The 25,635-nt window shown below is 37.9% G+C and overlaps 2 protein-coding genes across 31 annotated transcripts in view; both read left to right on the forward strand.

The window, feature by feature from the left end:
- Positions 1–15,763, forward strand: part of lrrfip1a (leucine rich repeat (in FLII) interacting protein 1a) — a 68,692-nt gene extending 52,929 nt beyond the window's left edge. For 26 of the 28 annotated variants that reach the window (XM_069196755.1, XM_069196754.1, XM_069196762.1 and 23 more), the window contains 5 exons: positions 221–313; positions 836–928; positions 1,322–1,414; positions 1,824–1,971; positions 2,947–10,176. In XM_069196755.1, coding sequence (XP_069052856.1) covers positions 221–313; positions 836–928; positions 1,322–1,414; positions 1,824–1,971; positions 2,947–7,487 — 4,968 coding nt within the window. In that variant the 3' untranslated portion in view covers positions 7,488–10,176. Of the gene's footprint in view, positions 1–220; positions 314–835; positions 929–1,321; positions 1,415–1,823; positions 1,972–2,946; positions 10,177–12,215; positions 12,266–12,942; positions 13,061–13,357; positions 13,438–13,885; positions 13,991–14,119 lie in introns of those variants that run through there. The other 2 variants (XM_015358755.2, XM_069196770.1) reach the window with 2 other exon arrangements.
- A 783-nt stretch (positions 15,764–16,546) lies between these two features.
- dnah7 (dynein, axonemal, heavy chain 7) overlaps positions 16,547–25,635 on the forward strand; it is a 78,291-nt gene continuing 69,202 nt past the window's right edge. For all 3 annotated transcript variants that reach the window (XM_069196751.1, XM_069196750.1, XM_069196752.1), the window contains exons 1-11: positions 16,547–16,899; positions 17,630–17,695; positions 19,695–19,803; positions 21,453–21,633; positions 22,417–22,510; positions 22,650–22,830; positions 23,049–23,121; positions 24,002–24,127; positions 24,314–24,433; positions 24,631–24,814; positions 25,142–25,321. In XM_069196751.1, coding sequence (XP_069052852.1) covers positions 16,888–16,899; positions 17,630–17,695; positions 19,695–19,803; positions 21,453–21,633; positions 22,417–22,510; positions 22,650–22,830; positions 23,049–23,121; positions 24,002–24,127; positions 24,314–24,433; positions 24,631–24,814; positions 25,142–25,321 — 1,326 coding nt within the window. In that variant the 5' untranslated portion in view covers positions 16,547–16,887. The remainder of the gene's footprint in view (positions 16,900–17,629; positions 17,696–19,694; positions 19,804–21,452; positions 21,634–22,416; positions 22,511–22,649; positions 22,831–23,048; positions 23,122–24,001; positions 24,128–24,313; positions 24,434–24,630; positions 24,815–25,141; positions 25,322–25,635) is intronic.

The following is a 25,635-nucleotide window of genomic DNA, read 5'->3' on the forward strand; positions in this document are numbered from 1 at the left end:
GTGATGTTGAAGCTTCTGATAATCTAGGCAGTTTTAGATTCAGAGGTTCCTGGGATACAAGGGGATGCATAGCAAAAGTGGATAGGTGCTTTAAGGATAGAAAGATATTCTCTGGAAAGCCCAGGACACCAGTGTGAGCATGGGATTGGAGGGATTGTGGGCGATGTGCAGTAGGGGGATTGGTCATAGGACGGATTTCAATGTCTTTTTTTCCTGACAGGAATATGAAAGAGAGAGGCATGCCCACAGCGTGTTACAGTTCCAGTTTAACGAGATGAAAGAGACTCTCCGACAAAGTGAAGAATTATTAACTGTGAGTACCAAGATACAAATCGACGACATGTTGTCAACAGTCCAGTAGTTATGTATGTGTAATAATTAAAAAGATTTTTGAATGGGGTCGAGTTTTACAGGCTTCAGGATTTATGGGTTGCTGCAGTTCCTTGTTATGAAATATGTGAATTTCTTTAGAACTAAATCTTTTACATTTCATACACTGTTCACCAAAAACTGGAGAACCTTTGGTGTAGCACTTTCATTTGCAATTCAGAGACTTGGGAACTGCTAGTCACAGAGTACCGTTTGGATTGAGCCATTGAGACCATTGGGATGATCTTGTAACAAAAGCAAGGTTACTGTCTTAGCCAGTGGGGAACAGTACAAGGGCATCAACCCCATTAGTTCTAATCCACTAAATGATCCTTTAGAAAGAAAGATTCTTCAGGGAGGTCGGGTTGGAAAAGCTCTACATTTTCCTGGCTTCTTGTACCTATGCCTCATTCTCTTCTTGCTCTTCCTTCTTGCCTCTCTTCTCCCTCTGATTCTCGGTGGCCAGGAGGTCCGCCAGCTGCGACTGAAGCAGGATGGCTATGTTAGGGAGGTTTCTGACCTGCAGGAAACCCTGGAGTGGAAGGATAAAAAGATTGGGGTATGGTGTGCAGGGCCCTGTGCACACAGTCCTATCTAAGAGATCTTTGTTATTCATGTCAATAGCAAAACAGGAATTCCATCTGTTGTGTAGTCACTAGACAGTAGATCTGTTATTATTATATGCTACTTTTAATGGGAATTGAAATTTTTTAAGTCTGTGCAATAAAAGTTTATTTTTAGTTTCCTATTACAAGAGTGTGAGTGTAGTTGTACTAACATACAAGTGGGTCTTCCACCTAGTGTTTTTCTCATGCAGTATAAAACTGTGATGATAAGCTTGTTAGCACTGCATCTGCTCTGTTTTCCTTTCTGGTCTGGGCTATGTTCTGTCCTTTACCTGGTCTCTTCACACCCTGTTTCTCCACCTCTCCTCCTGGGCTCATTACCCTAGGCCTTAGAGAGGCAGAAGGAATATTCTGACGCTATCCGGAATGAGCGGGATGAGCTCAGGGATGAAGTGGTCCTACTGAAGGACGTTCTGAAGGTACTGAAGTATTGGAGCACTCCTGGTTGCAGCATGGACATCCCCCCATGTGCCTGATGGGATATCACCTGCTTGTACTGTAGAATGCATCAGTGCCTTTTCTCTCACCTCAGTGTGGCAAGCTAAATGATTCTAGTCTCCTTACCTTAGGATTTGTGTCTCCATGCTCAAGAATGTGGCATTTATGAAGCCAAATGCTGTTACATTTCAGATTGTTTAGTCTATTTATAGTATTAAGTATATATCAAATTTGAAAAACTTAGGAGAACCCCGTCACAAGTTTTCAAGCTTGTATGGGTTTTGTAAAATGCATGTTTTTTTTTGTAGTTATGAGATATATTAAATATAATGTTTCAAACATATATATGAGCCATTGGAGTTTATCTTCTCTCCATTTTATCATGTTTAGAGACACGGGATTGTTCTGGGCCAGAGCGCAGCCACTAATGGGGAGGCCGGCGAGGGTGGTCCTGACAGACCGGCCAATGTGGACTCCTCCCCAGTGTCAGCTCAGGACCCCTCTCAGACTCTGCACTCTAGTGGGGATGGACTGCTAGGTAGGAGAGCGCTTGTAATAAATCATTCCACATTGGTGCCCGCTGTTTTCTCAGCCACAGGTATGCTGCTAAACCAACCCTTACTAATCTCCAGGCTTGCATGCTTCATTTTCTGTCGGGCTCCCATTATTTTCTGGGTTCCTTTTGGCTTATTTTTTTATTACTTTTCTGTAATCACAGCTTCACAGAGAGAGATTAAGAATATTTCTATCTTCCTTGGCCTACCTAATGAAATAATGTGAATTATGAGTCCATTTTCTGTCACTCTGTAGGCAATTCAGTCTATATTTTGTCTATAAAGTTTTTACAATAGTCATTTGTTTTATTATGGACCTCATAGGGCAATTTTTCTGGGGCTAAAGAATGCTCTTCACTGATTATACTTCTGTGCAGTTGATAATGGTACTATTTAAGTTATTTGTGTATCTTGATAGCAGTACAGTTGACTCTCTTCAGAGTGTCCTATTTTCAGTGGGAGGATAATAATAATTGAAATCCAAATACAGATTACCTATATAAAATAATCTATACAGTAGTATTCCAGTAGTTTTCAAATCACTCTTTCCCAGCCTAACCATTCTAAATATTTATTGTGTAACTACATTGTTACTTGTTAATATATAATTAAATGAAGGGAAATAATCGTGATGAAATTAATATTAAATATGAAGAACTGACTATTAACCACAGTAAACCTTCGTAAGGGTGATGTCTTTTCTCTAGCGTGCTCCTTCCCTTCAGCTAAGAAACTGCTTGGTTTTTGCTGTCCTCCACCTGTTGATTCAACTAGAAAAAAACTGCTTTAGTGCTGGCTACTTCCTCCTCCTTGCTGGTCTTGCTTATGTGATTTCCAATTTCGCTTTCTGCGCTAATTGACACACCTAAAAAATAATCAAATTAAACATGAAAAATAAACTGTATTTGGTTGCCGCCTCCTGTTTTGGGCCCTACATTTCTCTTCCAATGGTCTTCTAGGCAAAGCCAAGGAGGTGCAGATGGAAAGTAAAGATGTGAAGGATGTTGGGAATAAGCAGATCTTGGAGAAGGATGAGAACAATTCTGTGGGACAGCACAGGCAACAGGAGGGGGCAGAATCACAGGAAGGGCTTGGTGGAGAAAAGACGCAAGAAATCCAGGGTGGAAGTGAACTGTCTTCACCAGCACCCTGTGAGGACTCACTAAATAACATAGAAGAACAGAGGCTTTTGGCCAGCATACCCTCTCAAGAGAACCCAGAAAAGGCATGGTCCGACTCGTCTATGGCCTCTGATAGTGTCACACAGGTCACTGATACAGACAAGGGTGACACACATCAAGATGGCATTCAGAAGCCCATTCAAGAGTCCAAGCTTGGGGGTGATGTAGTCTGTGGCAGTACAGAGAACACAAGTATGGTAGATGAAGGAGAACAAAAGAGAGAAATTGTTGTTGAAACAGAGAAAGCAGGGATACAAGTGGTTATAACAGGTCCTGAAGAAGAAATGGTTAGAGAGGGAGACGAAGGTCCTGAAAATGGTGGGAATAACAGTGAAAAACCTGAGCAAACTTCAGGTGGTTTTGGTGTAACCGTTGATGAAAATAAATATCAGAGTTCAGACACAGGTAGTGAAGCCATTGATTCAGCATCATCAGGTGTGGAAATTCAAGACACAAACACAATCGAAGGAAGGATTGAAAACAAAACTTTTGTAGAAAGGGAAACAGAGCTCAAAGCTGCTAGTGAGATAAGTGTGGAAAGTGCAGAGGTAGATTTGGTAGAAAAGCACACAGAGAGCAAATGCATGGATAGTAAAAGAGATAATATTTTGGATAGTGGAATAGAAGGAACAACAGATAAAGATGTAATGGATGGTTCAGGTCAAATCGAGAAAGTCATCAGTGTGGATGAATGTGCAACCCCAGAAAGTACTGGCGCTGTATCAGAAGAAATAAATTGGAGCATATCAAAGTGCCAAGAAGAAATTCAAGGTCAAGAAGCACGTTTTCTGAAATCAGAAGCTGGAAATACAGAGTCTGCTAGGGACAGTACTTTGCTTTCTTTAGAGAGTGAGGTTAACTCTGTAAAAGGTGAAATTAATGAAGAATTATCTGAAAGTCTGGTAGCTAGGTTACCAGAGGGTGAAAGTTGTGACAACACATTGAGTGACAAAGAACATGATGTAGCTATAACTTTAAGTGAACAGTTACATAGGGAACAATATTCTGAGGTAGTTTTAAGGGAAACGGAGTCAGAGGGAGAAGAGAGGGTTGTTTCAGGAGACAGTGTGACCCCAGTCCTGCCAAACACTCAGTCTGATCCTGAAAGCAAAGGGACAAGAGAAGAAGCTTCATTGGATGGACCTACTGAACCACCGGTATTGGAATGCGCTGATGATCCAGGAAGGGACACCACAGACGAATCGGCCATTGAGAGTGAAGGAAAAGAAAATGAAGTAGCTCAAGGAGCAGAGCCTGAAATGGATTCAAAACCAGATGAGAATGATTTGGACAATAGAATCCAGGAGGAAGGTGCAGAAGTAGTCAAAGAACATGACTTGAAGACTGAGGATTCTGGATTAGGGACAGAAGATGTAAGAGAAAAGCCGGAAACACAAGAAATTGACAAGAAAACTGAAAGTCAATCTCCAACAGAAGCACAAGATTCAGGGTGCCGAGATCTGGAGGAAAATGAACATCCCCAGCCGACTGGACCTGAATTTGAGGAGGGTGAATGTCCCCAGCTGACTGGACCTGAACTCAAGGAAGATGAACGTCCCCAGCTGGCTGAACCTGAACTCAAGGAAGATGAACGTCCCCAGCTGGCTGAACCTGAACTCAAGGAAGATGAACGTCCCCAGCTGGCTGAACCTGAACTCGAGGAAGATAAATGTCCCCAGCCCGCTGAACCTGAACACGAGGAAGTTGGAGGTCCCCAGCCAACTGGACCTGAACACGAGGACGATGGGCATCCCCAGCCAACTGAACCTGAACTTGAGGAGGATGAATGTCCCCAGGTGACTGGACCTGAACTCAAGGAAGATGAACATCCCCAATCAATTGGACCTGAACTCAAGGAAGATGAACGTCTCCAATCAACTGGACCTGAACTTGAGGAAGACGAATGTCCCCAGCCCACTGGACCTGAACTCGAGGAAGATGGACGTCCCCAGCCCACTGGACCTGAACTTCAGGAGGATGGATCTCCCCAGGTGGCTGGACCTGAACTCAAGGAAGATGAATGTCCTCAACCAACTGGACCTGAAATCAAGGAAGACGGACGTCCCCAGCCGACTGGGTCTGAACTCGAGGAAGATGGATGTCCCCAGCCCACTGGACCTGAACTCAAGGAAGACAGACCTCCCCATTCCACTGGACCTGAACTCAAGGAAGACAGACCTCCCCATTCCACTGGACCTGAACTCGAGGAAGACAGACATCCCCAGCAGACTGGACCTGAAATCCAGGAAGACAGAGGTGCCCATCTCCCTGGTACTGAACTTGAGAAAGATGGCTGTCCCCAGCCCACTGGACCTGAAGTTGAGGATGATGGCCATCCCCAGCCCACTGGACCTGACGTTGAGGATGATGGCCGTCCCCAGCCCACTGGACCTGACGTTGAGGATGATGGCCGTCCCCAGCCCGCTGGACCTGTACTCGAGGAAGATGGAGGTCCCCAACCCACTGCACTTGAACTTGAGGAAGATGGAGGTCCCCAACCCACTGCACTTGAACTCGAGGAAGATGGAGGTCCCCAGCCCACTGCACTTGAACTTGAGGACGATGTCCGTCCCCAGCCCGCTGGACCTGAAGTCGAGGACGATGTCCGTCCCCAGCCCACTGGACCTGAAGTCGAGGACGATGTCCGTCCCCAGCCCGCTGGACCTGAACTCGAGGAAGATGGAGGTGTCCAGCCCACTGCACCTGAACACGGAAAGGAAAACAAATCAGTAGATAATGAAGAGGAGAAGAAAATGGAGCTTACTGGAGGAAATGAGAGAAAAAACGATGGTGAGGAAAAAGAAAATGAAACAGAAAAAGATATTGCAGAAATCTTAGATGTTGGTGTTGAATTTGGAGATAATGTCAATACTGTGGATTTAAGTGAAGAAGGGAAAAGTACTGTCTCAAGCTGCAACCCACTGGTAGGATCCCCAATAACTAAAGGTTTGGAAGAACCAACAGGTGAAAGCACTGTTCTATATCCTGAAAATTGTGAGTTGAAAGATAAATCTGAACTCCAGATGCAAGGTAATTCAGACACAAATGTGCTTGCTGACACTTCAAACCTGACTTCTGAAGAGGTAAGTGATGTCAGTGAAACCCCAGAAAAGGTGGACATCGACACCGTTGTTACAGACAATAGCTTTGATGCAAAGATGGATGCAGCTAAGGAAGAAAGCCAGGAGTGTTTGACTGCTCAGGGCGTTTCTTCAGTAGGAGCATTAGCAGAATGTGTGGAAAAAGTAATCGCACAAGTTGAAAGAACAGAGGTGGAAGAAGATGAAATTCAGGAAAAGTCACAAGTCAAAGATGATCCAGTAGATTCCTTGAATCTCAAAGGAGAAGGGGAGTCAGCTGAGAGAACAGAAGTACAAGAAACAGACCCTAAGGAAGAAACTAAGACTCAGGTAAAGGAGGAGTCGCCAGTGATGTTAGAAAATGATCTAAAAAAAGGCAAAGATATGCTTGAAACAAACGAGGCACAGGAAATTGGTAAAAGAGAAAATATTGAGTTGCAGGTTAAACATGATGGTAGTGTTCAGGATACAGTAAATGCTGACTCAGAAGATGTCTCTTCTGGGAGGACGATGGATTCTTGTGTTTCTATTAGTGAAGCTGGTGCATCGCATCCAGAAGGAAGTAATGGGAACAAAGAACACCAAAAGCAGACAGAGGTCCAGGATAAATGTGCCACAAGTCCAGTGAAGGAAAAGTCTGAAACTAAGAATGCGGGGCAGGCTGAGCTCAGTAAGGTCCTCTGTGTATCTGAAAAAGAGCAAGAACTGACCAGTGAGAAAGAAGAAGAGGAGGAAGAGGATGAGAAAGGAGATTCGTTTGAGTTTGAAGACTCTGCACTTGCAGAGGAGCAACCTCGGGAAGAAAAAATAGAGGCAGCATCGGGGGCGCTGGAGCCGCGTACCGAGAAGAAAGATGGCAATCAAGATGTGAAGAGTGTCAGCTCGGATAAAGTAGAAGACCTTGAACAGTCCAAGCAATCTGAAGCTGGTGAGACAGAGGCTCCACAGCAGGAATCTGAGTCAAAACCAGGGGCACATGAGGAGAGTTCTGCTGTGAAATCTGCAGACAGGGTGAGAGAATCAGCAGAAGATGAACAGGACCAGAATGGATCACAAGAGGAGGGCAATACGATGGAGGGGGCAGTCAAAGATAAGGGGCAAACAGAAAGTCAGGCTCAAAAGAGTGGGGGTGCAAGAAATCAAGAAGAGACAGAGGGTGACGATCTTGGCAAGGCAGATTCAGCTAAAGGGAGTAAGAAGGGAAAGGGGAAAGGGAGGGATGATTGTAGGATGTCATAAGGATCCTTTCTCAAAGTCAACTTGTCAGGAATATTACTTTTAATCCATCAAAGTCAGAAACAAATGACCAACAAATTGATATAGCCACCAATCGTAAACCACACACCCGGTACTACAAATTGGATTCCCAATGGTAAAAAGAAAAACAACACTGCCTCTTTGCCCTGCTTTTCTAGTTTGTGATGGCAGTCGAGTTGGTGTGTTGATATAATTAGGGTCAAAGATGCAATATTATTTTGAGAAATGCATAGCACATCTTTATCAGCAGTGTGTTCACACATTTCAGTTTGGAGTCTGTCAGAATATGTTTTCATATACCTGAATTTTAACAAGACTTAAATCACAAAAGTGTTGGAGTATGCTTTGAAACTAAAACAGGGTCTGCATATGTCCAGCTTTCTTAAATATAAATGATATTGAGGGCGGAATCTTTATTTGTTTATTATAAACATTAAACATAACCAACCTTTTACAGTGTAATATTAATTTACAAAAAATGTTATCATTTTCTATAGATTAATATCGAGCACAATCAATAATTCAATAATTAAAAAACAGAGGTGCCAACCTCTTTAATGTTTATATGCTGCATGCTCTCGCGCATTATTTCATACCTGGTACTGAACGTTACATTAATAATTATATTTAGATTTTGTAATCACCAAGACTTATGCTGTACCCCTCATAGGTGTATGGGAGGATGGGATCTCACTGTCCTACAAGGTGTGCATCCACTGTCACACCACCGTGCATATACAGTAGCAGAGTAAGCAGTGACTGCAGGCACAGGCAGCACTGCAAGTTCACTGACAGTTATCACAAAGGTCAATGTCATTACCATAAGCCAAATGAAGACTTGTACTGGTGAACCCATTTTGCAGCCACCATACCCATTAAATGAAATTTGACAATATTTTAAAAGACAGATATAGACTTTATAATATAAAATATTCTTAAGTAAATGTAATTCAAAATGATGGACAAATATCAGATGCAGGGCTTTTTTGCTTCATTGGTACAGTACATGTTCTACAATCTGGAAAGGATCAAAACTGCTATGATAGTTTTATTTCCATTCTTGGAACATCTGAGCATTCATTATGTGTCTGAACCAATCAGCACATGTTATAGATTATTATGTTAGCCTTTTTAATGTCGCATATGTGCTGTAGTTTATTACAAAAAGAGGCAAATGTATGAAAGCTTAAAAAGAAAAAGAATCTGCTAAGGAGTGAAATCTTGTGAAGCCCCGTATAAAATATGGTTTAAATAGAATGGATTTATAGTGTTTTTTGTTTTAAAATTCTTGCATTTGTCAAATACTGCTTTGTAAATATTTATTCAAGCTCAAAAGACTATTAAAAACTTTATCCTTTAAGCAGGTCATTCAGTGGATGCAAAGATGCAAACAGAAGTGTATGCTAAATATATAGCTTAAAATAAGTCTTGTTGTGAGTCTTTCCAAAGACAAGGATGTGAAATACTGTAGTTTATGAATCAGAGAATAATATATGAGATACATATAAACATCATTTATACTGTATTCAAAAATTAATTCTGTGTGCATATGTACTGAAAATCAAAGTAGTGTATTAATACATAAAGAGGTGTACATTTTCTTTAAACAAAACATTATGCCCTAATGCATTTTAATAGCACTTTAAAAAGCAGAGCAGATATGTATTTCTGAAAAGACATTATTTTGCATTGATTGCAAATCACTTCGTGTTTATCACATGTTAAAGTACTGAATGGTTTTGAATGTTACTTTGGTATTTTTTGCTGTGTACAGTAAGTGTTTGTAATTGATTTGACGAATTTGAGATAAAAAAGAAAATTAATTTTTTTTGCTTCCAATAATTTCATTACGTTTCCAATATTCAAATTGCAGAAGATTATTTTTGTAATAGCCTTTGGTATAGGATTGTATTAGTTTTTGAAAGTGTTTAGATGATAAATCGGCCTAATTTATAATGATGTCTTACATAAAGTCTATATTCTTCTATCAATTTGTATTAAAATATTGCTAAGATTCTGAATTTATTTCCTACTTGTTTTATTTCCAATTTACTTTCCTTGTTCAAGAGTCATGGAAATTATTTTGACAAATGTTTAAGAAATGTTGATCTTGGGGGCAAATCAATCTTTTTCACAGTGTTTTCAGTTAGACTTGTCTACCCTTAGTACAGTACAGTAGTACTATTGTAAATTTGTATGTACCAACAAAAATATGAAGCAGACCCAATAAATAGGTTAAAATACTGTATTGCTAGTAGCATGCCATTTTAGTTTTCAGTTTAAATGTAATGCAAATACAGTAAATGTATAATAAACACACTGTCTAAATGCCATGAAATGATGTAATATCATAAAAACAAAGCTATTTAGGCCATTTCTAAAACATATCACATGACAGTTCTTCCCCTTTAGCATCTTTTGTGGTATTTAGATAGCAGATGCTGTAAAACTTTAAATTATTTTGAAACCTGATAAATGGAAAGTATAGTCTTTCAACGTGGTTTAATGCAAAGCTGTTCTAGAAAAGTAGTTTGACATTATGGATATACTGTAAGTGCAGTGAATTGTATGGTAAAATGGCATCATCTTTATGAACCAAAGATAAATTCTGGGATGTATTTTGTATGCAATTAAATTAATGAATAAAATCAATTTTATTATTTTCTGTGACCATGCCTGACTTGCCAATGTCAAAAAGGTGTCAGACGGTTGATGTGTGTGTATACAGTGGACTGTTATTTATGTCCTTTGGGATTTTTATCAAAGTGACCTTAAAGTTCTGCAGGCTACACAATTAACAGTAGTTTCTATTCACAAACCACTCATATTCCATGTCATATTCCTGGCTGTATCATGTTGAGCCAGTGGCGTACACAGTATAGAGCCCAGGAACAGACAGAATTTAAGAGCAGTTTCACTAGAGCAGCTTCTCCTAGTTTCATATAAATTAAACCTGTTGTCTAGAAATGCTGTTATCAATGGTACTAACCTTTGCAAATACTGCTGTTGGCAACAAGGCTGTTAGCAACCCAAGTTTATTTCACTTCTTTGGCCACTGTTTTGTCTTCATAAAAAAGCTGCTTTTATGTATTGTATCTCAGAAAGCTTTTGAGTTGAACCTTTATTGCCACTGTACTCTGTAGCGTGGCTACTGCTAATATGGTTGTCTGTGGTATATGTGCATCCTTTATTTATTTATTTTATTTTTATTTTATCGTACTTCTCAGAAGCAATAGAATTGCTATTCATTCGAACTAGTTCATGTGTGGGTATTGTGGAAGATTCTTGATCAGGTTACCAAACGATGCAGTATTTCAACCCATTAAGAACACTGAACTCTGAAAAACAACACATGACATAAAAGAGTATTGATTAGTACTGTGTGCATATGCATGTCAGCCAGGTAGGTGCTGATATTGCTTCTTTCCAGTCAGGAATCTCATTTTTACTCAAGGTAGTAACTTGCACACCATCTGGACACTGAGTTTATAACAAGTGATGTTCTATTATGGCTGTCTATTAAAAATAACAACTTCAGATGCTGCCTGCATGGCTTAATTTCACAACACTTGAGGAAAGTGTTATGAAATACATTGTTATTTACTAAATAGTGTTATAAATGAATGTTGTCCTACCAGATGTTACGGTTGCTTATTTAAATTGATATTGCTTTACTGATTTTAGTAATGCTCCATTTAATGTGTCTAGATTGTGATGTTTGCCATGTTAAAAAAAGTTATGTCAAATACCCACTGTGCATTACATGTTAACATCTGTAGATATTTGTACCACATCTTCCTTCTTAGTGACTCTTTTCCTAACTTTAGTCCTCTGCACATCTCATCTTTCCACCCTGATTCTGTAGATGAGTTTCTGTCTCACTTAAATACATAGACACCTCTTTTTTAAAAAAAAAAACATTTCCTGAGCAGTTAAAGCATTTTTATTCATAATGTCCTGCATACATGGCAGCATTTATAATACATGAATTTATTATATAAATGTAGATAAAGGGCAGAAGATGTTTATTTTATTCTTAAATTTGGTGAGCTAGAAGCTTTTAATTGCAAAATGGCATGAGGTTTTGTGTTCCAGCTGTGTCTACACCCTGCAGTTATTGCATGCTAACCCTGTAGAAGATAAGACTACATTTGCATGCAACTTGTGAACTATGCACCTACCCTGACTGAACTCCTCCCCTTCCATACCTTTGACATCGCCACCTTTCCCTGGTATGTGAACAGTGTCTTGTGTGTGTTCCGCTGGATGTTCAGCAAACAGGTTCATCCTCAGCACAGAGGATAATAAAGTTCATAATCAATAAACCTAGAAGTCTTGATTTGACTACTGTTTTTTATTTCAGGTGAAAATGTTTGTTAATTGTACTTTTAAATACTGTTGATTGTTCATGTGAACAATTTAGAAAGGAAATACTAAACCTACGATAATACATAAAATGTATATTATAGTCAACTGGAAGTGGTTTCTTATAAATTAAGGACCTGATGATTAATGTAGGTTTTTCCAGGTAAGATTAGTCATTTCAGCTCTGAAAATGGTGGTTGGAGAAGTGTTTTCTTCCTGTAGTTATATACAGAATTTACTGCAATTACAGTATAAGATGGGTAGAGGCACAATGGAAGTTTAAAATGGAAGTTTTTGGTACTAAACGTCTTTTCCACTTCCGTTTGTTGTTTTTTACTCTTTCAGAGATTCGACTGAGAAAGCTGGTCGACGAACGGGAGAGTTTAGTAGAGCAGGTGAGTCTAATGTGCTCCCTCATCAGCTGTTTTTCTTCTCAACAGAGAAGGTGAGACATGGGTTGGCATGAAAACGTGGATGAGTGAGGGAATCGGTCATGCAAAGTGGTGTGTGCAGTATTGGGCAAGATGGTTTATTCATTTAACTGATAAATGACTTGTATACAGACTACTGAGTATCAGCAAAAGATATATGTACCATAAAGTTATGCGATGTTAGCATTACTTACATCACTTATTATGTGTAACATAGTGACTGTTCTCATGGTCAGCTTTTTAATCGGCAGTTCCGGTCATACTTAAGGAGATATTCATGTCTAAGACACAAGCACAGCTACATTTGAAAGTTATACTGCAGTATAGAATGCACATGACATCCTTATAAAATATTCCAACTATAAATATTGATGAGTATACACTAATATGTACTCTACTGGTTTTGTGAAAATATGTCCAACATACAGTATGAGTAATTATGCTGTTATTAATTTACCATTATTAGATTCTGTATTATAAAATTAAGACCAATTTGCAGTGGTGTTTGGTACAGTCTGTATTGAATACCTAGAGAGAAGAGATGGTACAGGACAGTTTTTAAACCATCTCCAACTTTGTATTGCCTTCAGTTGGCGGTTTTTGTCCACCAAGTACAATCTCATCTGTCCCGTGTGTTGCAGGTGAGGAAGCTTAAGGCGCAGATTGAGGACAAGCAGAAGAATGGGACAGGGGAAAGTGCAGGAACTGAGAACACCATTCTGGAAAATGGCACAGATGTGCACGTCCTAGATTTACAGAGTAAGATTTGCTCAGAATATGACTGACAAAAATCAGTCATTCTTTCTCTGGAGTGAAATGCCTTGTTAAAGATTTGATTTGGCTTGATTAATAAACTTTGCATGGTAAAACCCTCCCAGTTTAAAGGTCAAATGTGGTTGATGTGCAGTTACCGCATTTTAAACGTTGAAGATCTAATGTGGGATTAATCTGAGATCTATTTTCTAAATATTGATTTTTCTCCAATTCACTAAAACCTGTTAAACCTGAAGCTTTCTAATTGCATTTTATGTGATGTTTGTGTTTGGTCTTTCTTAGGAGATGCTAACAGGCAAATTAGTGACCTGAAATTCAAGCTAGTAAAATCTGAACAGGAAGTAACGGCTTTGGAGCAAAATGTAAGTACTTGAGCATGTACTAGAATGTAATAATACATAAGAGTTGTACAGGCTTTTTGGTTCATTCGTTTAAAACGTAAGAGGATTCTATGTCTCTTATAGAGACTATTCAGACTTTTGCTTAGACCTTTTAGTTCTGAAGTCTCCTAAATGACTTTTATTTTACTAAACTGAGTTTTCTTAGTAGGTCACTTAAGTAGGTTCCCTTGTTCACCAGATTGTCATGTTAACCATAGTTAAGGATACTTGTTTCTAAAGCCCATGATGAATTCAGGGCATTTAAAATATAGTTCCTTTATGTAGTTATTACACATGAAACAATATACACAATGATTTAAAACTGACTAGATTTGTAAAATGTTATATTTTTTGTAATTACTCTATATCACAGTTGTATTTTATTCAAATAATCACATTTAACATGAATTGTTTTGTCCTGTAATTGTAGGTAGCACGATTGGAAGGCCAGGTGTCCCGGTACAAATCTGCTGCTGAGAATGCTGAAAAGGTAGAAGACGACCTTAAAGCAGAGAAACGCAAACTACAGAGAGAGGTAACATAGGCTGTCTCTGTCCCTGTGCTTTTCTAATAGCAGCCAGTGACCGAGAGACTAGGGCACAGGGTTCCAATTGTCATTTGCAATTTATTTCTTTACATTTCCTGTTTCCTTTGTGCTTTCTAGCTCCGTTCAGCGCTGGATAAGATTGACGAGCTCGAAGTGAGCAACAGCCACCTTGTAAAGCGTCTGGAGAAGATGAAAGCCAACAGGAGTGCACTATTGTCCCAGCAGTAACGGCAGCTTCTGAGCACTGCAGACCAACAACTGATGGAGCATCTGAAATGACGCGTTTGTAACTCAGTGCATTTCATCATATCAGGCACTATTTAAAAACCTAGAAAAAAGCGAAAACGATTAATAATGTAATTGCACACACGCGCTTTGTGCCACTTTTCATCACACTATTTTATTTAAAATAAATAAACCACTTACCAAGCAGCACCCCCAGCAATATCCTCATGGTGTTCTGGGTGGCAGGTAAACTTTGTGCCTCGCTTCTTGAAATCACATGCAGGTCATAGTGGGAGGATCTTGACCGATGTCACTAGTGCAGGGAGGTGCAAGTCTGGAACCACTCAAGTGCTCTGGGTTTGGGAACAGGGAATTCGCTGAACTGGAGTGTCAGTTCAGTACTCCAGTCAGCAGGAGGGTTTACTAGCCAGATGGCTTGTGGATGGTTCACATGAAAAGAACATGCCTACATATCATTGTTTTCCTCTTTACTGTACCTTCAGAACCAGTTCAGGTATCTGCAGTGGAGTGTCTTCCTGTGTCAGATGTCACCCCCTTTCCTTAAACTGCACACTGCCCCTTACCACCTGCTCATCCTTTTTGCAACATCTGGTGCTGTAGATGCAGGTTGCCCCTTTTCTAGTCACACATTATGATGCTGTTGCTTTGTACCATACAGACACCTGTTGTCAATACAGGACAGCGATGAAGGGTCTCTGTAGGTCAATCGCTACTGATTCGAATTAGGATTTTTTTTGTTTTTAAGGATGGCATTAAATTTTTGTTCTTGTTTTCAATGTTTGTTGTAAGAGCAATGATGAAACTTTGTACCTCTCTCTGCAGTCCATGTAAGCCAAACTGTGTGATTTTTTTTTTGTGTTGTGTTGTGAAGTTAATTTGTTACATTCGTATGTTAAAGTGGTTATAGCTTATGTAGTCAACAGGGCAATAAAACTAGACAAACAGTGGCATTTGCCCTGGGCCTTCCTCTGACCATGAGCTATATACCCTTTTATTTTTTTCACAAAAGAAAACGCATCATAGCCATCACTACAGAAGATATATCAGCACTTATTTCACCAGCTTTCAATGTCTCAGAAAGTCTTTGAAAATTACGTTTGTCCTGCTATTTTGTAAAAAAAAAAACAATTAAAAATAATGTAAATTGCAATAATATTGACTCAGAGCTGAATGTATTGGTTGTTGGGTTTCTACTCAATTCAGCAGCCTGACTCAATCAAAATAAAACAAAAAAAAACAGAAGTATAGAACAGCATCCCACCTCTCACCATAAAACAGTATGAATCATTTAATGCCTCAAGGAAACCAGGGAGATCTGATGGTAAGATCACTCACATATGGGTGATCAGAAGTGTGCGCTCGGGAAAGTCTGCCACTCCAGTGTTGTTGATGATTGTCTGGCTCTGGAGAGACTACAAATGTAAAAATGGTGTTTACAGAGCTTTAAAAATGTTGGAAATGTGTAATCATTGTGCAATATTTAAAATGTCTATTAAAGGTTAAATAGAAATTAAACTGGAAGAGTGTGTTCTGGAGATCTGCCGTATTGTATACATGGCATATGCTACTTTTGAAATGAAAGTGAATGAAAATGTCTTTGTGTCAAGGGTAAAGGTTGTTTTTTTTTACTTTTGGCATTTAAACAAGAATTCCTACTTTTTTTTTTAGAAAAACTAAACAACCTTGTAGTCTGGACAATCTGTTTTATTTTCCTTCAGAATACAAAAAGGGCAATTTTCATGTAGAGGTAAACTTTTTTTTTAAGTTAAGAATACTTTGACTACAGTATTTCTTGTTACCCTCACTAGATTATAATCCATTTATGCAACACTGTTTTAGAAAGAGCATGGGATGAGGTACTTGTTATCTCTATGAACATGAGTGACAATGACAGATTTCACAGTGAGAAACTACCTCTAGTGTTTGAAAGTGAATATTTTAGTCTATGAATATTGTTCCTCTGTACACAGTGACTGCAAAAAGGTAAGGACCTGAAGAAGACCAAAGAAAAAAATAGCTTCCAAAAATTATATTTAGAAATACAACTTTATGGAATTTCGGAGATTCGCTATTCTGGTGATGCAAAATTGCTCTTTGCTATGATAAACTCTTCTTATATATTTGTGGCCCAGTATTTCACTTTCTAATTGTAAGAAATACGTACACTGGTTATCTTTTTCGATTGCTGTTGGTCCTCCAGTTGCAGTACAGTTATTAGTCTTTAGGGGGCAGCACAGTAACGGGCCGCTGTGTTGAGTATTCTGTCCCGAGGAGCTTCCTTGACAACAAACCCTGGCAACATGTAGCCACTTTGCAGGAGGTACTGTAATCAAACACGTGAAACTATAGATACACAATTGGTGTAAGCAGGTTGAGCTAATTTTTTAACATTGATCCTGCTTGTGAAACCTTAACAAGAGGAACACTCTGTATTTTGCTTATTTACATATTTATTTTTAGTTTTTAAATTGCAATTTCGATTAGAAAACTTGGTGAGGCGGAGTTGCCGGGCGACTGTGCCTGTAAACAGATGAGTTCCTGATCAGAAACAAATTTGCTGTCCCCGAGTCGTGTAAAAGCGTCGCAATGAAAGATAAACTTTAAATTCTTTATTTGGACTGTACACACGAAACACAGCAATGGATACTCAGGTATGTAAGCTTTAATTTTTAAACGTTAACATTGGATTACTTGTAGGTGGGTTAGTTAATGAATTCTTAAACGGGGATGTGTGTGGACTGTTTTACAGTATTGTAGATCTCTTTAAAGTAACAGCACCCGAACTTCAGAACTTGGGGAAGCGGATAAATTGGCCCAATTTAAGACGGTAATTAGTTAATTTATTTTCTTAAAAAACTGAGTTCAAATAAAAAAACGAAGACACCATCTAATACTAGAATTGGACAGCTCTAGTTTAGATGTTAGAAAAATTGCATTTATTTTCCATTTTCTACTTGACACGTTAAAATTCAAAAGATAACCGCAAAAAGAATGCAGAATCAGTTATTAAAGTGTAAGGAATGACGACATAGAGTACGTTTGAGCAGTTTGTATTTCCTGCTAGACTACTATACCATTATTTAATTAAGAATGAAATTAATATATAATTAACTACATATACAATATATATTCAATTGAAATATTATTTTAACTACCTATAATACATACTGTATTTATGTTCAATTAAGTTATTTGTTGAGCTCAGTGTTATTGTCGTTTTATACCAGGGAGCCATGTCAATAACTCAATAATGGTCATACAGGCTCTTAATCATCTGTTTCTGATTTCTCATTGAATTTTAATGTTAAATACAGTATTTTATTTCACTTTATAATACACATAACAGATCACAGTTTCATTTCTTCTGCATTTTCTTTGCAGACTTCTTCATACCTCAAGACAAAGGCATCCAGGAATCCTGTTCAGCTTTTACCTCAGCTGCCACAGGTGGGCAAATACAATTCACAAGACATCCTAAAACAGATGCAGAGATTAAGATTTATTTACATTCCTTTTGTTTTTTATTTCAATTTAAATATTTTACAAATAGAGACAAATATTACTGTGTGATGATCCCAAACAAAATACATAACAACTCTTATGTTCTGGTATCCTGGAAGAACATTGTTTTCTGCTATACTACCTCTACAGTATATACTGTACAATACAACTTTTTCAAAGATAATGGGCAGTGGAGAGACAGTGCTGACCAAGGGTCCCCACTCAAGGGTGTCCAGATGTACACCATAGGTGTAGGATTTACAGACATTTACACAGCCAGAATGGAAGGTGAAAGAATCCAAACAAAATCTGCAAAGGGTTTACACAGAGAGTAGAGTCAAAAAGAGAAAGGTAATTGGAGGAATAAGATACAAGAAGTAAAAGTCCTATAACTGGGATCACTGAAACATGGCTGATAGAGAGTGATGGTGACAAATGCTGTACAGTATTAGGTGATTCTATTACTATAAAAAAAGATACTGTACAGTATTAGGCAGATTCCTCTGACACATGAAAGAGAGAAAAGGTAAAGGTGTAGTGATACATTAAAAAGCATTCCGACACAGGAAGGTAACTTAGATCAATCAAGAATCTCGGAATCTACGCTATATGGGTCAGACATATAAAAATCATTCAAAAGGAGTTAGAGTTATGTGAATCAGATATTTGAATTTATGCAATACATACAACATTCAGATAGTAATTATAATATATAATAAATAAACTATATATTACATATGTGTAAAGAAAGAAGTGGTTATGTTCAGAGATTTGAATGTTTCTTCACAAAGATTGAAAAAAAAAACATTAAGGATTTGTTCAGTTTGACAAATTCAATTCCAGTGTGGAATCATTAGAGAATGAAGGCAATACTTTATTATATACAGCTTAAAGCACATAACAAATTAATCTCATGAGTAATCAATGCCTGGAAAAGAGTGACTCAAATGGTTCAATAAATCAGAAAGACAAAGAAAAAAATTTTAACCACAAAATCAATTTATAAAATAAATAAAAACAACAGGATCCGGTAAAAATAAATATAATGAATATATTAGAAAGGCCAAGAGTTAGATGGAAAAGAAAATGTAACAGAATAGGTCTGCTTAACCTGTGGCCAGTCTACTCTGTTGCAGTACCTTGATACAACTGGTGCCATAATTGCTATATTGATCTAATGATTTATCAATTAAATAATTAATGGACTGTCTATAGTAAAATCTGTGGGTTGAGTAGTTCTGCAGTAGTAATAAACCAACAAACCTAACTTCTATTATATCTAAGGTTATGGAAATCAGAGTTAATGTAGGGAATTACATTTTTGGCAATAGGATTCCAGGGGGAAGTTACCACGGATTTAGAAAAAAAGTATAGCTTAGCTAATGCTAGAGTTCTTTAAATAAGTAATAGCAGACATGGATACAGTTATGGTATATTTAGCTTTTCATAGGCCTTGATAAAATCCCTCTTAAAAGGCTTATTCTCAAATTACTGGCAACAAGCATCCAAGGATATGTACTGTATTTCAATTAAGAATTGTTTAATGGATAGAAAACAGATAAGCGGTGAATGTTCAAATTGAGGAGATATGCAGTAATTAGTGGAGTACCACGTAATTAGTGGAGGAGATGTCTTGGAAAATGAACAGTGAAACTTGAACCAGAGGACACAAGGTAGAAATTATGTAGAAATGTGTGGGAGTATGGAAAAAGCTACTTAGCCATGTGGTTGTAACTAGTACCCTGTCTTCCCCCAAGAAATGGCTACATGAGACCATGGGATCAATCAACTACTAACTACCAAATGGATCTGATGGGTTGAATGGTTTCTCTTTTTTGGAATCTTTCTTATGCTCCTATCTTGTTTTAAGTTAAGCATTCCAACATTTGGTTGGAACATTTCACTTCCTTAAGGATTTAGTGTTTCCTGTATTTTGTTCTTTTAGATTCGCTCAAAGCCCCAGTGGCAGGCCACATCGCCAGGTTTCCTTCTGGAAACCCAGGTCAAAGACAAGGGACAAGATGGGCTGTCTCTCAAAGCTAGCCTTCCAATCAGTAAGTGAGAAGGTGAACATATGCCTAATACATCTGGCAACAGTGAATTTACTTTAATAATTATAAATTTGCTATTGTTTTTAACACATAAACTGTAACACATTATGTTAATGGGATTAGATGAGCATTCAGCTGATGACAAGCTGAACACAGAAGGGACAGATTTTACATGAAAGTGGAAACTTGAATTATTGTTTTAGAAAAACTTAACATGTGCTTATAGCAGAGAGAAGCTTATTTATTGGCCTCTTTGCCAACAAAGTGATAAATCTAACAACTTTGTAAGTGATGGTCTCCTGTGCAACAATGGTGTCACACTTCTTGGCAAGGTAATCTTTTTAAACAAATGTAATTCTTACATTGAGGATTACTGTAATATAAGGTAGCAGCAAAACCACTTTTAGCCTAATCTCATCAAATCTCATAAGGTAAGCAATGCTGGGTGAGGACAATACTGGGATGGGAGAAGGAAAACTAAGTCACAAGTGGTAGTGGTGTTGGTGGACAAGTAGGTGGATGTTTTCTTTGATATTTTGGTCTAAAATTTCTAGTCCAGTACCCCAGTGTGCTAACCACTGTGCTGTAGGAAAGCCAAGTTTCAGATTACATGTCAAATTGCATTCTTGACTACTCGGTCACTAAATATTACATGACAGTTTTTGTAAGAATAGGGGTATTTATCCTAGTGTGCTGGTTAAATTCATCATGGTCTTAGAGATTCTGGCTGTCCTATAGTTACCCATTAATCAGTTGTTTAAGGAGTTTCTCACCTTTCGGCTGTGTAGTTGGGCTGCTGGCACAGAGTGGTGACTGCACTTTAGTAGGTAGATGATGTGAACCTCTCCAATATGTAAAGATCCTTTGGGATGGAAAGCTTTATAAAAATAATTAATATTGAATACAAAAAGAGCGAATATGTTGTATGCTTACATTTTTAGAAGAACTTTTAATAATGGTTTTCATAAAACATATTTGTTAAAATGCATGTACTGGGTATTCAAGGTAATATGTGCACTTTGAATGAAAATCTCTATTGGTTAGAAAATAGAATGTACAGATAAAGGGTGAATTCTCATATTGGGTTGATGTAATAGAGGAGAACCACAGGGATGGTTCTTAGACTCAATGATCTTAGAATTAATGCTTTTCCTAATTTATATAAAATATGTATTTATAGTAAACAGTCAACTTCACTGGGTAAACACCAGAGATATTATATTTTGGTAAAAATATAAAGAAAATAATCTGAATATGTACTATATAAAATGTAGTATAAAAATAAACGTGATGCTTTGTGAACATTTTACTGTGCATTAGTAATAAGTAATTTAGAATGTTGTGATTAATTTGGTTAACCACATTAGAAAAATATATTGCTACTTTGGAATCGCTACAGTTAAGTAATACAGCCAAATAATTATCTGGGTTTAAAGGGACATCCTACACTGACAGGCTAAAATAATTGAATATTTTTTTTCTTCAACAGAGGTGTCCACATATACAGTATTTTATGTAATATACTGATATTTTCCTATGACGCAACTGGAAAAGATCCTTGGATAATTAAGTTACTAGCAGCCAAAGGAAATACATGGGCCTCATGATCTTCTCTCATTTGCAATGTTTCTTGTGTTTTTTGCTTTGTGCAGGAAATGTCCTTGGACATAAGCGCAGCCGGGCCTGGGAGGGGTCTGTAGGCCCAGGAAGCAGTCGGACTGCAGAATATGGAACTGTGGCCGAGCCATCATCTTCCAGACTGCGCAGCAGCACGCACACCCACCCCAAGAAGGACCGTGAGCAGTTCCGCAGTGCACTTGTCAACATAATCATGTGAGGGCTTAAAATTAGGCGGTGGACTCACTTAACCCTCTACACGTCAAGGTTTTCTGATTTTAAATAAAACTGAGTACTTCTGTCATTTGAGCAAACCCTAGTTTTTTATTAGAAAACATGTTCCCAATGGTCTAATTACACATACGCTGGTATGCTGCTGAAACATTTATTTTAATTGGATGGCACAGTGGCATGTTGGCTGGTACTGTTGCCTTATAGCTCCAGATTCCTGGGTTTGATTTGGGCTTTGGGTACATTACTGTGCAGAATTTGCATGTGTTAAAGACCCTACCTCATTACCCTGACTCCCAAAGGTTAGGCACAGGGAATTCTCTCTGCTCTGAGTATTGAATATCAGTTGAATTGATATGTAACCGAATTTAAATCTGACTTGTATGGATAATGCACCTGGTTTGAATTTATTTAGCTTCATTCTGGTTAAGAAATGTTTGCTTTTGCTTCAGATGCATTACCATGGTCCAGACATGGTGGGGAACATGGGGTTACATCCCATTATGTGACCTTAAAGTGTGTTCATTAAATGTATAATGTCTTGCATCCCAGTGTGTCATACATTTTTGTTTATGAGATGTGATTTCATTTTGATTTTTATCTTGAGTTGAAATAATAAAATACTACCCAGCCTACTTTATGTCAGTACTGTATATGATTCATTCTATTGTGCAAATTGTGGAATAATGTTGAAAACTATGAGAAGAAAAGTCACACATGGACAGATATACATTCTGACCCAATATAAAATAATTGTTATCATTTTAGGCAGCAGGACTCTGCTACTGGACATCCTTGTGCTCTAGATGACACACAGGCCCCATCCTCTGGATCTCCAACTTCTATTGAAAAAGATATTTTGGTATGAAGATAATCGTATCACTACATTGTAGTCACTGTTTTTCATATCTACAAGACCACAACCTTTTGTCTTTGACTATTGCACTTAAACTACTTTATGGTCTGTTATTATTTCTTTCATAATATTCTTGGCTTGTCAGAGGTACTACTATTACATCCACAATGGCATTGACACAGAGCATGTGGCAGCTATGGAGGACTCCTGGCTGGAGAATGTTTTGGCTCTGGTCCCATCCCATCTGAAAAGCTTGAGTGATACCATTGAAGTACTCTCTGATGAAATGAGAGAGGATTACTTGCTTAGTGTAAAGAAAGCCATTGGTAAGCAAGTCTCCTTATCTTTTTCAGTTATGCTTAAAGCTTCTATCATTATAACTTAATTGTCTTTGTTGTGTAACAGACCGCATTTGGCAATATGAGGCACTGTTATGTAGGACCATTTCTATTAGAGTGTCAGTCTATATGTGTCTGTGTCTACATGTCAAATTAGGCAATACCATCTGACTTTAGATTAATAGATTTTGTCTCTGTGTTTTCAGTGGATTTTGTTCTAAGGGATCCCAGGGAAAAGGATGAAGCTAGTGTGAAAGATCTCCCCCCACATCGAGCAGAGTAAGTAGAACACTAACAGATCAAATACACATTCATTTTATCTTCATGCAAAAGTTTCCTTTCAGTTCCACTTCCTTATAGCGATTGTGCTTCCAAAGTCTACCCGTAACATCCACAACCCTATAGGGGTATACTGTTGTGTGTACTAGTAAATATGTCTGTAAGAATATCTTACCATTTTCAGAATGATAAAACACATAAATATATTAAAAAACAGCAAAGGACAATGGCACAAGAAGAACAGACCAATGATACAAACCCAGTATGATTTAGTTCAGAATTACAGAAACATGTTATAGTAGTTCAGGTGGGGAGCTGCGTCGACATGCGTAGGCTGCAAAGGAACAAGTAATAGGTTTATTCAATGTGGAAAAGAGAAGAAAGAAAACGTTTCGGCCGTGGAGCCTTCTTCAAGTGTATTAGTGAAGAGCCTTCTTCACACCTGAAGAAGGCTCCATGGCTGAAACGTTGTGTGTTCTTTCTTCTTTTTTCAGCATGAAACATGTTATAGTTATTTCCACCTAAGAGTGATTAGAACTATTAGTCGTTTTTTTGCTTTTGTTTTCGAAAACTGGTTAAATGTAACATACTAATTATTTATGACAATCAAAATGTGAAGGTCTGTAGGCACCCACTCTGAATACAACTGTAGTTACAAGCCCACTACTTCCACCACTGTTACCACCAGTCTTCATCATTATGATCATCATCATCATCATTATCATCAAATAATCTTACTTAAAAGTGACTGAATATGAAGTTGATTTTGCTTCAAGTAGTTCAGCATTTTTATCTTTCTAGATTGAACTAAAATATTATCCAGGTTGGAGTATTATCTATAATGACTGTACTACAGTACATTAACACCTTTATCTTTCAGAATGGAGGTGGTGCCAAAACCTTGGAAGAAGTCATTCCTTTTGGCTCAGAAAATCATGAAGGATAAGCTGAATGCTATAAATCCCACTATGCTATCAGTGCTGGATTTGTGGCATGTCTCTTTCAAGTACGTACAGTATGCTCAGTCTCATTATTCTTTTTCCTGTAGAGTTAAGGAAGAGAAGAGGTTTGTTGTTACTTTAAACATTATCATTATCAAAATATTTTTTCTATCACAAAGTGAAAAACAATATGTTACCTAAGTTCTAAGACGTGTTTCTCTCTTACACCATTTATTTTGCTTTTCTCACAGAAACCTGCGGTTGATTGATGTGGAGGAGTTCCACAACAGGCAGGAGTCCCTGGAACTATCTATTTTTCAGCAGCTGGTCATGAGGCACATAGAATCTGCCAAAGAGACTTTACTCAAAAAGTATGGCTTCAGACTTATCATCAAAGAATAGAGGTTACAGAGTAAGATTAAATCTGAGAAAGGGTGGATATTCATGTAAACATTTCCCTTCAAATCTCAGTAGTGTGGTGGTGATCACTTTTAATATTCATAGAAGAATATTTTATAGGACTGTCACATTTAACAGTTAATGTAAACCGAACTCTTTATGTCTTTAGGTGGTTTCCAGAAGTTCAACATATATATTATCAAGGTAACAAACGGAAACTTGTCCCTAGCAACAGCAACAGTGCCAAACTGCAGTCCTTTTTCAATTGTGCTGCAGCCTTGATGACGGAACAGTTGCAGAATTTAGCACTGGATTCCATCCAGGACTACACAAACCTCCTCGCTCAGTCTCCTGTAAGCACCGTGCACTAATCTGTACAAATTGAATCATGCAGTGTAGTTTTGTAGAGTCTACACTTAGACCACTTTGACTTAACACACGCTTTATGTTTTTGTACATAAATACAAAATAAAATTGTTGCAGCTGCACTCTTGTGTTAATGGTTAAAACAAAACACAAACCTTTTTGGGATTAAATAGTGCTACATTTAGAAACAAGGCAAACTTCTTTTGTTTTAGAATTCTCTGAAAATCTAAGTAAACACGTAAGTTAACTATGCAAAGCAAAGAATCCAAAGTATTTTTCTTGTAAGATAATAGTTTTATTTGCTTATTTTGTAGGATTCAGTTCGAGCTTTTGAGCATCCAGGATTCACCATGAGGCTAGTATTGGACAACACAAAAATCATCTTTGAACCAGATTTTAAAGACTTTGAGATTGTTCTGCTCAGCGTTTATGAAATCATGCTAAAAGCCATCAGCTTAGTACCACGGGTGGAGACTAAACTGTATTCCGAATGGGTAGGCAGAGACCTTTCCTTTGAGCCAATCTGCATAGAGCAATGTTCATACATTTCTTTTTGGAACTTCATGATACTTTACTAGGAAGCACCTATTCAGAGTAATCCCTGCCAGAGGAATAGTTACAAAATACTAACTATAGGGGTGTGAATAAATGTGACCTTTATATTTTCTGGATATTAATTCTGGCCCATACTGTATCACTTTTTTAGCAAATTACATTATCCAATCTGTAAGTTTTTCTATTATTTGATATTTATCTTTCCTATTTTCTCAGGTATTACTGTATTTTGAGGAGATAGCATATAGTATAT

The sequence above is a fragment of the Lepisosteus oculatus genome, chromosome 12 (genome assembly GCF_040954835.1).
Source record: "Lepisosteus oculatus isolate fLepOcu1 chromosome 12, fLepOcu1.hap2, whole genome shotgun sequence".
NCBI lineage: Eukaryota > Metazoa > Chordata > Actinopteri > Semionotiformes > Lepisosteidae > Lepisosteus > Lepisosteus oculatus.